This window comes from Pseudophryne corroboree, chromosome 7, assembly GCF_028390025.1.
Source record: "Pseudophryne corroboree isolate aPseCor3 chromosome 7, aPseCor3.hap2, whole genome shotgun sequence".
In the NCBI taxonomy this organism is placed as follows: Eukaryota; Metazoa; Chordata; class Amphibia; order Anura; family Myobatrachidae; genus Pseudophryne; species Pseudophryne corroboree.
In genome coordinates, this window is record NC_086450.1 from 176475041 (window position 1) to 176492638 (window position 17598).

Consider the following 17598-nt stretch of genomic DNA (forward strand, 5'->3'; position numbering starts at 1 on the left):
CTGAAAACTTTCCTATTCAAGTAGCTTATCAAATTCCCAAACCACCATTGTATTCTACCCTATTACAACCCCTCTACAGGGGCACAGAGATGGGGTGAGGCGCAAGTACAGATTACCCAACCTGAGCCTCAATAATGGTTTAATACTGCTGGGGATGAGTAACAAAGCAGCTTCTGTGATGCTGAGACCATGACTTATATTGCACCATAGATATGTATAACCCCAAATACCCGCTCCTGCCCACTGTCTCAGCAGCCCCACCTATACACATAACTTACTTAAAATTCTAATTTATTATACTGCTATACCAAAAATTCCACCGGCCCCCAATGAATCTCAATGAGTTTTTAAATGGATGAAGTTATGCCCTAGGTATCTTTGTAACAATGTTATTTTAAATTAAGATCTATTTACAGATATATTTTGTGGATAAAAGTGGCAAGTATTATTCTTAAATTCTAATAATTTTATTTTTAGCTGGAAATATCTGTTTCTTCTAAACGTAACATATTACCTTCATACTCTCGCCTCTTCCTATAATATATATGTAAAATGAGTGGCTGCCCCTGGTCAGGAAAGTGTTACAACTTTGTGTGAGGTTGTTGGTAGGTGGTGCTTAGGAGAGGTCAGATTATAGATGTGGTTTGGGGGTGGGTTTTCAGGGCCATATTGTGTTTGGGAATGTAGTGGACATTTTTGTGTCAATCTGATCAACTGAAGTTACCCACCCTCCTTCTTTCCCTTTATATTTGTTAGTTGGTGTTGGCTTATCTGTAGTGCAGTGGTTCTCAAACTTTATTGAATCACGGCACTCTACAGTATCATTATTATTTTCATGGCACCCCTAGGCCAAAAGTTGCTTACTGAGAAATTAAGAAATAATTATTAAATGAAGTAAATTGTGTTTATAGGTCATCCTTGGGTTTAGTTATGCAGGGACAACATTTGCTTCTGTTTATCCATATTTTATGATTGGCAGATACCAGCACTGGTTTTGCCTATTACACTGACCATAAAAAAATTGAACCGACCCGAGGCATCCGTACAAGTGTCCTGAGGCACCCCAGGACACACAGTTTGAGAACCACTGCTGTACTGAGAAAGAATGGTAGCAGTTGCTATCAGCATTTAGATCCTGGAAGTGCTTTTCCCGGTAATACGGGTTAGGATGATTGTATCCTCCTGGTGTCAGCTGCACCACAGGTCCAGGTGGGCCTTTTGTTGTGTCATTTGTGTGGGAAGTGGATAGTGTGGTGATATTCTGTTAGATGGATATGGTATTTATGCAGACGGTGATATTGCTTAGGGGGGCCATTTTTCTTTGCCACCATACTTTATCTGTCCTTTTCCCTCTTGCTCACTTATTTAGTATTTAATTATCTAATAGTTTAAATAAACCTGACCTTTTTTGTTTTTCCCCTGTATATTGCCTGGCTTCCTGGTACAAAGGGCATTGGTGGGCATGGTGAGATAGAGTATCACATAGTTCTGAAATGAGGTAGGGAGCAGTTTGATTTTGTAAATATAAAATATTAACTCTTCAGATGGCTTGTAAACTTTCACCAATATCCCATTTGCCCTTGCATTTTGGAATTTAGATGTCTTGTATTTGAAGTGTAGAGGTCGTTTAACTATCAGCACAGAGTGAACAGCTTTAAACCAATTCATGTAGATCCTAATATGTCCTTGCCAAATTTTAGGATTTCATCCTTTAATCTCTTCATGAGCGCAGATTGGAGGTCTTAATACTGTACATGCTGACACATACCTGATGAGCACACACTGACTGTCATGTCTCTTCCACAAGCAGCGGTAACACTCATTGGCAATGGCGAATATGTGGGGGGGAAGCTCCCCCAGATGATGGCGACTGTATAACTCCACAGCACTCTCATCGTACAATCCAGCAACCTGCTTATAGGGGTTAACCGAAGCCAGAATGGAGCCTATATTGGTCTGCAGGAAGCAGAATATATGTAATCAACTTCAGGAACATCTTCCCATATACTATATGACATAAAGAGGTGCAGAAATCACACAAGAACAAGAGGCATGAAAATAAATCATCTAGAGCAATGTGCCACATCTGCAGATGGCAGAGAGATTTTATGCAGTTTTATTGGACCTAGTGGCTGAATTTCTCCCTTCCCCTAATGGAGGACGCATTGGCATATAAACAAGAGATAAAACTATATAATGCACTTTTACCTTTCAACAGTTTGTTTATAAATAAATGAGCAAGTAGCAGATTGCCCTTGGTGTAGAATACTCCCCACATTCATTTCATCCTGTGTTGTTTAATTATGCAGATGTCAGCTGTATACTCACATAGATTTTGCCCTGTTGGTAGCGCAGATGAAGATTCAACATGATGGCAGCTTCATGCAGGTCTGACAACAAGGACATGTCCTCCACCCCTTCCCTGTTACTCTCATGCATGGGGAGCACATGCTGCCGAGAGAGGGTGGCCCGGGGGTATGTGAACTCCTGGGGGGGGGGGGGGGGGGGGGAAGAGATAAAAGAGAACACTATTAACTCAATAACATGTTACCAAGAATAGGTTGTAAATGGTCTCTCAGAGTAACATAAGTAGAAGACAAGTAATTCCAATAACTGATGCAACTTTATCTTTTACACTGCGGACAATGCAAAAAGTGTAACCTCAAATTAATTTAACTGCATGACTTCATCTTCATCAGAAAACACGACTCATGCCACCCACTGGACAATGAGCATATTGCACAGAAACAAATGTGATGTGAATGTTGTATTGATCTGAATTCCCGGCACACCTTTTTACGGGAAAGCTGCCTTTACAGCTATTAGTCAACAGCTATAAACTTGCAATGATGGACAAAACACTGCCCTGCAAATATGCAGTCCTCGCTCTGCTTATATTGCTTCTTTTATGTGGTAAGAGATTCAGCCTGTTTAGAAGGATAAGAAAGAAACCTGTATACCAAGTTCCTGGATGTAGTAATTTATTATGTAGTAGCACAGTGATTCCCAAACTGAGAGGGAGCTTTCTCAAATCATGGAGAGAGTTAAAGTGGAGAGAAATAAACTACCAATTAGCTTCTGTCACTTTTCTAGCACATCCTGTACAATGACAAAAGAGGACTGGTTGATACTTTATCTTTCTCCAAGATTTAATAAATTTCCCCTTCCAGGGCCGTGTTAAGGCTTGTGGGGGCCCCAAGGCAACTAAATTATGGCTGCCCCTTACCTTGCCCCCTCAATTGGATGACCAAAGTGCCCCCCCCCCCACCCCTCCCCTCTCCACAGTACTCACCATGGCAGCATGCTTCCGTTTTGACTCTGCTTTCGGGATGTAGTTATGTGACCGGCTGTCAAAATACAGACGCCAGGATCCCGCCCCCTCACAATCCCGACAGTCGGCACGACACCCATAGAGTGGGAATAGAACATGTGGCGAGCACAGCTCATCACTGATCTCGCAGCGTGGCGAGCGCAGTGAACCCGCAAGGGACTTCATTGCACTCGCCCCTCCCACCGGGCATCTAAAAGCCGGGATCTCAGCGTCAGTATAGTGACCGGCAGCCGGGTCACATGATACCAAGCCCTGCTTTCTGCATGCACAAACTGCATGCAGTGCAGAGGGGTTCCCAAGTTCCTACATCAATGGCACAGACGTGATGTGTCACATGACACTGATGAGGGGACACTGATGAGGGAACTGCTCTGCGGTGTATGCAGTCTGTGCATGCAGAAGGCATAGCTGTGGCAGCTCCCGTCTGGATACAGGTGCTGGGCACCTGTTCTTGCCAATTGCTGGGTCAGATTGACCTGTGTGAGGGCCCCTCTGTCTTTGACATGCACACCATGGGCAACAGCAGGAGGGATCTTAACTTTCCCAAGATCCGGAAAGTACCACAATCCGAAGCTTGGTACATATAAAAGGGAAATGCGGCTAACCATCCAGAGTTCTGAGTTTTTGACGGCATATGCACTTAGTACATCCCGCCTATAGACTGGTGCCTTGAGGACGGAGTTGGGTTCCACTGCCGAAACACATAATGGAATTTTATTGTATCAATTCACAACCATTGCGCCAAAACATGTGGGTGTCACAATACCAGAGGAAGCTGTCCTAAGCACTAAAGGGAAATGCATAGCTTGATATATTTTAAAATAATTTACAGGGACGCTTTAGCGTTGAGCAGATGCATTTAATGATGTAATTTACAAAATGGTCTAGGTAGACATTCATGGACTCCAATAATAATACTTTTACGATTTCTGCACACAGTTTTAATGTTGATGGAATAAGAATGATTACTGGGAATTGCACCCAGCATACACAATACCTGGAATTGTACTGTGTAACTATCTGGATTACATGCAATTGAATTTTAATTAGAAAATAAAAATGTATAAGCAATTTGTGCCAGTTTTATAATAATCAGATATAATTATAATTCTGGTTTTACATATAACAATAGTTAACATAAATAAAGTAATTTGGTCCTAGTAGTTACTGTAGGCATCATAGCTCCATGAGCTGGAAAACTCTGTAGTACTGTACACGGGGAATGTATTCTTGCAATATATTTACATTACGCATATCTGAACGTTATTCGTTCTGGCTGCACATGTGGTAATAATCCACATGCTTTACCAACTGAAATGACAAAATGTGCAAATTCCGTTGTTGGGAGGCTGGACAATATACCTGGATCGGTAGGGTCAATTACAGCCTGCTTGTCCAATGACCTCACATACTGTACATAATGATGAAGTTGCAAATCAAAGTATCAGATATGCCGACAACAAATCAGATTGCACATTGAACGCACATTCACATCCATATCAGTATTCAATGTCTGCTGAGGAATTCCAAACTCTTCTCAGGAATATTTATCAAGTTTTCAAAATATTAGACTCAATGTGATACAGAAGCATTAACATCCATTGTCTTCCATTAGCTGCAATATTTTCAAATTTTTACATGTGCCCACTTTCCAGCAAACAGAAGTAAGGTTATTTTGAATGAGTATTTACTGCAGAGAATAAAGATATTTCAGAAGGTGCATAACAGGGGCACAATGCAGCGATGAACAGATTCACAACTTTCATTCACTGCACTGCCAGATATAAACATATACAGGATGAGTATCCCTTATCCAAAATGCTCGGGACCAGAAGTATTTTGGATATCGTATGTTTCCGTATTTTGGAATAATTGCATACCATAATGAGAGATCATGGCGATGGGACCCAAGTCTAAGCACAGAATGTATTTATGTTTCATATAAACCTTATACACACAGCTTGAAGGTAATTCTAGCCAATAGTTTTAATAACTTTCTGCATTAAACAAAGTGTGTGTACATTCACACAATACCCCTTATACACACAGCCTGAAGGTCATTTAATACAATATTTGTAATTTCTTTTTGTATTAAACAAAGTTTGTGTACATTGAGCCATCAGAAAACAAAGGTTTCACCATCTCACTCAAAAAATTCCGTATTTCGGAATATTTGGATATGGGATACTCAACCTGTATATGTATGTATATATATATATATATATATATATATATATATATATATATATATACAAAGCGTCTCCAAGCATGCAGCGGCACTCAGGGAATGATGCAAGCAATTATAAGGCAAAAGGTGTTTATTCCATAGTGAAGAAAATGGTCCAACGTTTCGGGGTGCAACCACCCCTTTGTCAAGGTGAACAACAGAAGTGAAAACATAATACAAAGTGGTTACCTTTATACGTGAGAAGAGTGAGGAGGTCCCGCCAGCGGGAGGTGCAGCAACGCTTCCGGGGACAGGATTACTATTCCTTCCCTGCTTGTGTGCGTAAGAACGTGGTGCGTCAGCTCCGGTCACGTGGTCCGGCATCGCGTCCCTTGGCGTCCTGGTTCCCATAGTGACTATCCGTGTTGCTGTTGTACCTTAACAGCCTGCACGGAGAACAAGGGAACTCACAGGGTGTCATGGCGCGGTGGACACGGTCCGTGCTAAAAAGTGAACGTGTGCCAGTGAGAAAATTAATGTGTCATCAGCGGAAAAAAACTGCATGAAGATACATAGAATATACATCTATATGTTAAAGCAACTATAGCATTCAATTATAGATCACATTTATTATAATCACATGCTTGTATTTAAAATAGTATAAATCATATTCTGCACTATAACTTATGTTACACACCTGGGGCTAAAGTGCACCCCGTCCAGTGTCTGTCCCATGTGGACAGAACACGGAGGGGCGCATCCCGGGCGCCGGTGTGAACAGGGGTTTTTTTTGTACTGAAATCGTGCCTATATCCTGGTGTTATGAATCTCTGACTAAAAAACTGACATTATTAAATATCAAAATACATTCCACGGCATTTTGTCATTAAAGTCCTTTGGGTTTGATGGTTGCCAGTTTGTAGATCCATCTTGCCTCTAGCCTCAGCAAATCACCTGCTCTGTCTCCACCCCTCAGTTTTTTTGGGCATTGATCGATGATCTGAAATCTCAGATCATTCATAGAATGACCACAGTCGGCATAATGTCGGGCTACCGGCTGTTCTGATGGTTTGCCTGATAGTGCAATCTTGACAGCAGATCTATGTAGTGCAAGACGATCCCGGGCATTACGGATGGTCTTGCCCACATATTGCAGCCCACAGGGGCAGGTGATTAAATACACTATGAAAGTGCTAGTGCAGGTAAGTATATGCCTGATGTCATATGTTTTTCCTGTGCTACAGGATATGAAAGTAGAACCAGGATTCATAAATTTACAAGTCTCACACCCTAGACATTTGTAACATCCAGAGGATCTGGAGAGGAACGTGGTTGGTTCCGGTTTGTCGAAACCTGTGATGTCCGAATGCACAACCCAATCTTTAATGCTCTTTCCCCTGGTATGACAAACCATGGGTTTCTTCCTATGCAGCGATGGTAATGACTTGTCAGTTGTAATAATGGGCCATAGTGCTTGTAAGGCCCTGGGCACTACCGGACTGGCTGTGTTATATTTCGTGACGAATGGTAAGATGTGAGTGTCTTTCTTAGTTTTTTGACATAGCAGATCTTCCCTGCACATGCCTGCTACTTCATGCTGGATGGTCTGTAATGCTTTGATGTTGTATCCCCTTTCACTGAATCGATCCTTTACTACAGTCAAGGCACCCTCTACTTCAGAAGGGTTGCTAGTGATCCTTGCCGCCCTAATAAATTGTGATTTTGGCAATCCTTTCTTCAATGCCACAGGGTGGTGGCTGTTGTGTCTGAGCAGTGTATTTTTATCTGTTGGTTTGTAGAAAACTGCTGTCGATACTTTGTTATTATTAATGGAAACCATCACGTCTAAATAATTTAATGAGGACGAACTCCATGATGCTGTAACCTTAATGGTGGAGATTCTGTTGTTTATGAGGGCGATGAGTTCTTCAAATTTCTCCTGGCCGCCAGTCCATAAAATGAATATGTCATCTATATACCGAGCGTAATATAAAATATGTTGTGATATAGTGACATCATTAAAAAACATGTTCTGCCCTTCCTGAAGCATGAAGGTGTTGGCAAAGGATGGCGACACATTGCTCCCCATGGCACAACCGCTTACTTGGCAGTAGAATTTTCCATCAAATAAAAAGTAATTTCTTATGAGGGTCAGTTCTAGCAGCTTAAGAAACAACTTTGTATCAATGGACTCCATGTTGACACGGGTTAGAAAATCCCTCATGGCTTCAAGTCCCGCCCCTTGCGGTATGCTAGTGTATAAACTGCAGATGTCAATGGTGCAGATTAAAGTGCCGGAGGGAATGTTCGGTAATGACCTGAGTTGATTCAGGAACATGGTTGTGTCCTTGAGGCATCTGGGTTGTTTACAGATGAGCGGCTGCAATACACTGTCTAGAAATAATGAAATAGGTTGATAAAGTGACTTGTGCGCAGAGATGATCGGTCTCCCAGGGGGTTTGTCCACGTCTTTGTGTATTTTAGGCACTATAAATAAAACTGGTACCACAGGGATTATAATAAATGTGATCTATAATTGAATGCTATAGTTGCTTTAACATATAGATGTATATTCCATGTATCTTCATGCAGTTTTTTTCCGCTGATGACACATTAATTTTCTCACTGGCACACGTTCACTTTTTAGCACGGACCGTGTCCACCGCGCCATGACACCCTGTGAGTTCCCTTGTTCTCCGTGCAGGCTGTTAAGGTACAACAGCAACACGGATAGTCACTATGGGAACCAGGACGCCAAGGGACGCGATGCCGGACCACGTGACCGGAGCTGACGCACCACGTTCTTACGCACACAAGCAGGGAAGGAATAGTAATCCTGTCCCCGGAAGCGTTGCTGCACCTCCCGCTGGCGGGACCTCCTCACTCTCCTCACGTATAAAGGTAACCACTTTGTATTATGTTTTCACTTCTGTTGTTCACCTTGACAAAGGGGTGGTTGCACCCCGAAACGTTGGACCATTTTCTTCACTATGGAATAAACACCTTTTGCCTTATAATTGCTTGCATCATTCCCTGAGTGCCGCTGCATGCTTGGAGACGCTTTGTGTACTACATTTCCCAGAAGGCACCGGGGCGCCTGTAACTACGAAGGGTGAGTGCCAATCCATTGGAATACATGTGTGCAGGACTTTGAGGTTTATACCACATGGTCCGTTTGGGATAAGGCACCCCCACATCATATTGTTTACCATTGACTGTTCAATTATTATACAACAACAATTCAGCGTTACCCTTTTGCATTAGGAGAAAAGTCAGGAGTCAGACACAGCACCAGCACTAGCACTTTGTCTCAGTACTTTAAACTGCAGTTTTTACATTGTAATAAGCACACAGCAGCAAGGCACTCAGCACTTTAATGGGACTCATTGCAATATAAAGTGGTTAAGATTGCACTTTAGCACTTTTTTCGTGACACCCTATAAGCACAAAAAGCCACAATATGACGCAGGAGACAACCCCAGGATATGGGGGCTTGCCTACTGGCCTCACGGACACCTACAGCTTCACTGACGCAGACGCAGACAGGCTGAGATTTACTGAGGATGTCACTGACACCGATGACCAATTGGGAATGGAGGATATCTTCCATCAATTAATAAAATTAAAGAGACGGGAGCTGGACTTTTTATTACACGGTATCTCTTTATCTAACTATCATAGGGATAAAATGATCCCGCGGGGTTTTCGCATACGTAATGTGCCTACCATAGGCCGCTTTAATGCAGAGTTCTGCAGTCGCTGGATAGGCATTTTAAATAAATGCAGCATGGACCTGATGCTGTTGGTCGTTGAAGAGTCCGGGCGTGAGCTTAAGGTCACTCGTGAGAAGATAAACGTATTGGAGTCAACGCACAGAGAGACGCTCAGCCTGGATTCCAGCCAGAATTTTATGCAGAGATTACAGACGCAAGTCAACAAATACAAGGGTGATCTCATAAAATTCAAACGGGGCAAACAACTGACCGTAAAAGAAGATTACGAGACCAACAGAGTATACCGATGGCTCTCAGGGGGCGAGCCCGGTAACCACAGGCCTTATAACAACAGATCCAAACACAGTTGGCGGAAGCGCCGTGAAGATCGCCACACCGACTTGGCAACATCCAACAGCGACAGCGAATTCGCTATATGCGACTCAGAGGGGCCATCTGAATCACCTAGTGTCCCTTTAGGGACAACTCCAGCCACACCGGCTGGTACAAGAGCAAGAGGACGCCCACCCGCAGGGGCCAGCAAAACACAAGGCTCCAAAAGCGCAACGACAACCAGAAAGAGAACCTAATATATAACTTGTCCGACCGTCAATTGAGCAAAGTAGAGATCAAAGTGCTCAGTAATGGTCTATCATTTATACCAACCAATAGATTCGATGGTTTAAACTGGCAAATTGAACTCCATAAATTTGCACGTAAGCTTCGCTTACAGGAGTTCTTTCAACAACACCCCATGAATGCCAGTCTTGATCCCCATCAAAATTATATTAATTCCACTCGCAAATCTCAGTTTGATCCTGTCTCCACGAATGCGTCAATTAAATCTTTTACAAGGTTGGTAGATGATTCGGTTTCCAGATATACTTCTGCCTCAACGAAGACACATTATAACCTGTCCAAATCTGAACATAGAGCACTTAAACAACTGGCCACATACAGGGACATAGTAATCCGCCCTGCCGACAAAGGGGGCGGAATTGTTATTATGAACCTGTCTGACTACAGAGCCGAAATTTACAGGCAACTGGGGGATCACCAAGTGTATCGAGAGTTATCCCATGATCCCACCATGGAATATAAACAAGAAATTGACAACATCTTAGATACGGCCACAGGTGCCGGAAAAATTTCTAAGAAATTATGTTCGGCCCTCAAACAGGAATTCCCTGTGGTACCAGTTTTATTTATAGTGCCTAAAATACACAAAGACGTGGACAAACCCCCTGGGAGACCGATCATCTCTGCGCACAAGTCACTTTATCAACCTATTTCATTATTTCTAGACAGTGTATTGCAGCCGCTCATCTGTAAACAACCCAGATGCCTCAAGGACACAACCATGTTCCTGAATCAACTCAGGTCATTACCGAACATTCCCTCCGGCACTTTAATCTGCACCATTGACATCTGCAGTTTATACACTAGCATACCGCAAGGGGCGGGACTTGAAGCCATGAGGGATTTTCTAACCCGTGTCAACATGGAGTCCATTGATACAAAGTTGTTTCTTAAGCTGCTAGAACTGACCCTCATAAGAAATTACTTTTTATTTGATGGAAAATTCTACTGCCAAGTAAGCGGTTGTGCCATGGGGAGCAATGTGTCGCCATCCTTTGCCAACACCTTCATGCTTCAGGAAGAGCAGAACATGTTTTTTAATGATGTCACTATATCACAACATATTTTATATTACGCTCGGTATATAGATGACATTCATTTTATGGACTGGCGGCCAGGAGAAATTTGAAGCACTCATCGCCCTCATAAACAACAGAATCTCCACCATTAAGGTTACAGCATCATGGAGTTCGTCCTCATTAAATTATTTAGACGTGATGGTTTCCATTAATAATAACAAAGTATCGACAGCAGTTTTCTACAAACCAACAGATAAAAATACACTGCTCAGACACAACAGCCACCACCCTGTGGCATTGAAGAAAGGATTGCCAAAATCACAATTTATTAGGGCGGCAAGGATCACTAGCAACCCTTCTGAAGTAGAGGGGGCCTTGACTGTAGTAAAGGATCGATTCAGTGAAAGGGGATACAACATCAAAGCATTACAGACCATCCAGCATGAAGTAGCAGGCATGTGCAGGGAAGATCTGCTATGTCAAAAAACTAAAAAAGACACTCACATCTTACCATTCGTCACGAAATATAACACAGCCAGTCCGGTAGTGCCCAGGGCCTTACAAGCACTATGGCCCATTATTACAACTGACAAGTCATTACCATCGCTGCATAGGAAGAAACCCATGGTTTGTCATACCAGGGGAAAGAGCATTAAAGATTGGGTTGTGCATTCGGACATCACAGGTTTCGACAAACCGGAACCAACCACGTTCCTCTCCAGATCCTCTGGATGTTACAAATGTCTAGGGTGTGAGACTTGTAAATTTATGAATCCTGGTTCTACTTTCATATCCTGTAGCACAGGAAAAACATATGACATCAGGCATATACTTACCTGCACTAGCACTTTCATAGTGTATTTAATCACCTGCCCCTGTGGGCTGCAATATGTGGGCAAGACCATCCGTAATGCCCGGGATCGTCTTGCACTACATAGATCTGCTGTCAAGATTGCACTATCAGGCAAACCATCAGAACAGCCGGTAGCCCGACATTATGCCGACTGTGGTCATTCTATGAATGATCTGAGATTTCAGATCATCGATCAATGCCCAAAAAAACTGAGGGGTGGAGACAGAGCAGGTGATTTGCTGAGGCTAGAGGCAAGATGGATCTACAAACTGGCAACCATCAAACCCAAAGGACTTAATGACAAAATGCCGTGGAATGTATTTTGATATTTAATAATGTCAGTTTTTTAGTCAGAGATTCATAACACCAGGATATAGGCACGATTTCAGTACAAAAAAAACCCCTGTTCACACCGGCGCCCGGGATGCGCCCCTCCGTGTTCTGTCCACATGGGACAGACACTGGACGGGGTGCACTTTAGCCCCAGGTGTGTAACATAAGTTATAGTGCAGAATATGATTTATACTATTTTAAATACAAGCATGTGATTATAATAAATGTGATCTATAATTGAATGCTATAGTTGCTTTAACATATAGATGTATATTCTATGTATCTTCATGCAGTTTTTTTCCGCTGATGACACATTAATTTTCTCACTGGCACACGTTCACTTTTTAGCACGGACCGTGTCCACCGCGCCATGACACCCTGTGAGTTCCCTTGTTCTCCGTGCAGGCTGTTAAGGTACAACAGCAACACGGATAGTCACTATGGGAACCAGGACGCCAAGGGACGCGATGCCGGACCACGTGACCGGAGCTGACGCACCACGTTCTTACGCACACAAGCAGGGAAGGAATAGTAATCCTGTCCCGGAAGCGTTGCTGCACCTCCCGCTGGCGGGACCTCCTCACTCTTCTCACGTATAAAGGTAACCACTTTGTATTATGTTTTCACTTCTGTTGTTCACCTTGACAAAGGGGTGGTTGCACCCCGAAACGTTGGACCATTTTCTTCACTATGGAATAAACACCTTTTGCCTTATAATTGCTTGCATCATTCCCTGAGTGCCGCTGCATGCTTGGAGACGCTTTGTGTACTACATTTCCCAGAAGGCACCGGGGCGCCTGTAACTACGAAGGGTGAGTGCCAATCCATTGGAATACATATACATATACATATATACATATACATATACATATACATATATATATATATATATATATATATATATATATATATATAGATATATATATATAGATACATATTACCGGCACTCCTCTTGATGGCTATTTCATAACTGTGCTGGTTGCCCTCACGAGTGGTGATAGATAGCGTCAGATGGTGCGGCACTCCAGACGGAAAAGATTACTCATAACGGCAGTATAAATTGCAACGTTTCAATGCCTTTATTGCGGCATTTTCATCAGGCTTATAACACAGACATACAAAAAACTCTTACCTTATATCCCCACCCGTCAGTGATTAGTGCCGTTCGGGTAGCGGGACCACGCACCCGGCCCGGCGGCTCACAATGATGACGTCATCACGTCTCACGCTCTGCGGCGCAGCCGGTGACTCATCGCTCTGTTTCCTTAGTAACTGTAACAACATATACAAACAGATACAGTGCTATAGTTGCGTGTTGAATAAAACAAACTCATCTATCTGGACATTAAAAACTGACCTATTTCGTTATTGAAGGTATATTACCAAATCTGAGCAATTAATACCAATGCAATATACATCATAGATAGACAGCACTCAAATACAATGGTTTTTTACCATATATATGTATACCTTCATAAAAATTGATCGATATAAATAATATGGATGAAGGTATACTAAGGACATCTGTATCTGTTGTAGAACTAGACACCTAGGTCCTTAGTTTTTACCGATGAGGTCCTCCCCTTATGAGTTTATATGAGCTGATTATATTACTTAACCCAGATCGCTAATGTTCCTGGCTGTGATTTAGATATGTATAACTACATGTCACTCATTACAAGAAATTATTGAGGCCCAAATGCTCATTAAGGCCTCTGGGTGCTAGGGTTCCCATTCGATGGATCCATCGGGATTCCATCTGTAACAGTTTAAGACCTCTGTTACCTCCCCGTATGTTAAGGGGTACATGGTCAATCATCCTATATCGGATGGATGTTAAATTGTGCCTAGCTTCCGAGAAGTGCCTTGCCACGGGCTGATCACTACCTCCCGTAGCCAGTGCTTTCCTAATAGCGGATCTATGTGCTGTCATCCTCTCCTTAAAACTGCGTTCTGTTTTGCCGATGTAGGATTTCCCACATGGGCAAATGATCTGGTAGACAATGTATTTAGTATTACATGTAAGCTGGTGACGTATGTAGTATTTTTTGCCAGATAATGGGTGATTGAATGTGTCACCTGCCAACATAAACTGGCAGGTGGTGCACGTACAACGTATGCATCCAAGTTTTGATCGGGCCCCACTAGACACTCCAGCCCCCGTTGTGGATGATATGTCCGCTTTAACTAATATATCACGGAGGTTTCTACCCCTAGTGTGACAAGGCATAATTCTAGTATTAGTCAATGGTAAGTCAGGGTCTGACTGTATAATCGGCCATAATTTTTTCACTTTTTTAGTGATGATGGGACTGGCCTGATTATACCGATTTACCCAAGGGAGTATCTTGTCGGATTCACGATTTTTTACATTATTCTGTTCTGAATATTGTAACACTTTCTGTTTTGCTTCCAATAGTACATCAATGTGGTATCCCCTTGCTAGGAATTTGTCGATCAATGCATTGATCTGTTGTTCTGCTAATTTACTGTCTGTTGTAATACGTTTAATTCTCAACATCTGTGAGTAGGGTAAACCTCTCACCAATGCTCTGGGGTGGGCACTATTGAAATGCAATAAGTTGTTTCTATCGGTTTCCTTAGCATATAAACTGGTATAGATATTGCCCTCATCAATTCTAATGGCTACATCCAGGAAGTTTACACACTCTTCTGAGATGTTATACGTGAGTTTGACCGGACCATTAGCTAAATTATAGTTATCTAACAAGTTGATCAATTCCTGCTTTTTGCCACTCCAAATTAATAACAAATCATCTATAAATCGCGTATAGAAAACAATCTGATTAGCAATCTGTGTACATGAAAAGAATATATCCTGCTCAATGCTGAACATGAACATATTAGCGTACGATGGGGCCACGTTCGACCCCATCGCACAGCCAATACGCTGCAGGTAAAATCTGTTATCATAAAGAAAAAAATTTGATGTGAGTATGAGTTGGAGTAAATCCATCACAAGTCCCAAGTCCGGTCCCGTGTAATTCACATTATCTTTCAAGAATCTATGTGTGAATTGCAGTCCCATATCGTGTGGTATTACAGTATATAAGCTCTTGACATCAATGCTGCACAGCCATATTTCTCCTTGCAGCACAGGTAGTTCTTTTAATTTTAAGTAGAAGAGATGGGGTATCCAATAGATATCGCGGGTGGGCTCGTATTGCCGGTTGGAACAAGGCATCCAGATATATCGATGTATTCTGCAGTAATGATCCTCTTGCAGATATAATAGGGCGCCCAGGGGGCTTTGTCATGGATTTATGTATTTTCGGTGTTGTATATAAGAGAGGCACCACAGGGAATTCAGGAACAAGTGCCTTAGCTATATCTTGTGTAATCAGTTCCTTATCCACAGCAGTTTTCAGAATCATTTGTAATTCTCTTTTAACTTTCATTGTAGGATCACCAGGTAATAGTTGATATGTGTGGTGGTCTTCAAGCTGTGCTTGGATGTCTGCCTTGTAGTTATGTAAATCCTGTATTACCAGGGCGCCGCCCTTATCCGCAGGGCGAAAGACCAATTGTTGATTTTGTGATAACTTTTTCAATGCTGTATGTTCTTGTTTACTCAAATTTTTTCTCATGGGTTGCAAGGTATTGACCGTTGCCTGTACTTCTGCTTCCATGAGTCGCATAAATGTCTTAATGCTGGCATTAAATGATTGCGGTTCAAACGTAGAACGTGGTAGCACCTTACGTAGCTGTGGCGGGATGTCAGTAGGGTTTTTTTCAGCCGTAGTGGTGTTTTTTGAAAAGAATTCTTTGAGCTTTAGTTGCCGATGAAGGGCTTGTTGTTCAATCAGCCATTGGAAATGGTCAAATGGGACCGATGGTACAAATGATAGGCCTCGTGCTAATACATCATTCTCAATTTTATTGAGAGTATAGGATGATAGATTAACTATTAGGTTCGTACAGGATTTACATAACTACAAGGCAGACATCCAAGCACAGATATAGCTAAGGCACTTGTTCCTGAATTCCCTGTGGTGCCTCTCTTATATACAACACCGAAAATACATAAATCCATGACAAAGCCCCCTGGGCGCCCTATTATATCTGCAAGAGGATCATTACTGCAGAATACATCGATATATCTGGATGCCTTGTTCCAACCGGCAATACGAGCCCACCCGCGATATCTATTGGATACCCCATCTCTTCTACTTAAAATTAAAAGAACTACCTGTGCTGCAAGGAGAAATATGGCTGTGCAGCATTGATGTCAAGAGCTTATATACTGTAATACCACACGATATGGGACTGCAATTCACACATAGATTCTTGAAAGATAATGTGAATTACACGGGACCGGACTTGGGACTTGTGATGGATTTACTCCAACTCATACTCACATCAAATTTTTTTCTTTATGATAACAGATTTTACCTGCAGCGTATTGGCTGTGCGATGGGGTCGAACGTGGCCCCATCGTACGCTAATATGTTCATGTTCAGCATTGAGCAGGATATATTCTTTTCATGTACACAGATTGCTAATCAGATTGTTTTCTATACGCGATTTATAGATGATTTGTTATTAATTTGGAGTGGCAAAAAGCAGGAATTGATCAACTTGTTAGATAACTATAATTTAGCTAATGGTCCGGTCAAACTCACGTATAACATCTCAGAAGAGTGTGTAAACTTCCTGGATGTAGCCATTAGAATTGATGAGGGCAATATCTATACCAGTTTATATGCTAAGGAAACCGATAGAAACAACTTATTGCATTTCAATAGTGCCCACCCCAGAGCATTGGTGAGAGGTTTACCCTACTCACAGATGTTGAGAATTAAACGTATTACAACAGACAGTAAATTAGCAGAACAACAGATCAATGCATTGATCGACAAATTCCTAGCAAGGGGATACCACATTGATGTACTATTGGAAGCAAAACAGAAAGTGTTACAATATTCAGAACAGAATAATGTAAAAAATCGTGAATCCGACAAGATACTCCCTTGGGTAAATCGGTATAATCAGGCCAGTCCCATCATCACTAAAAAAGTGAAAAAATTATGGCCGATTATACAGTCAGACCCTGACTTACCATTGACTAATACTAGAATTATGCCTTGTCACACTAGGGGTAGAAACCTCCGTGATATATTAGTTAAAGCGGACATATCATCCACAACGGGGGCTGGAGTGTCTAGTGGGGCCCGATCAAAACTTGGATGCATACGTTGTACGTGCACCACCTGCCAGTTTATGTTGGCAGGTGACACATTCAATCACCCATTATCTGGCAAAAAATACTACATACGTCACCAGCTTACATGTAATACTAAATACATTGTCTACCAGATCATTTGCCCATGTGGGAAATCCTACATCGGCAAAACAGAACGCAGTTTTAAGGAGAGGATGACAGCACATAGATCCGCTATTAGGAAAGCACTGGCTACGGGAGGTAGTGATCAGCCCGTGGCAAGGCACTTCTCGGAAGCTAGGCACAATTTAACATCCATCCGATATAGGATGATTGACCATGTACCCCTTAACATACGGGG

At 42.2% G+C, this 17598-nt stretch overlaps 1 protein-coding gene across 1 annotated transcript in view; it reads right to left on the reverse strand.

Annotated features, from left to right (window-relative positions):
* The window catches only part of LOC134944878 (unconventional myosin-X-like), a 271284-nt gene that overhangs the window by 150659 nt on the left and 103027 nt on the right, over positions 1-17598 (reverse strand). Inside the window, exons 3-4 of the mRNA XM_063933792.1 lie at positions 2329-2487; positions 1769-1956 (exon numbers count right to left, since the gene is read on the reverse strand). Of these exons, the coding sequence (XP_063789862.1) occupies positions 1769-1956; positions 2329-2487 (347 nt within the window). The remainder of the gene's footprint in view (positions 1-1768; positions 1957-2328; positions 2488-17598) is intronic.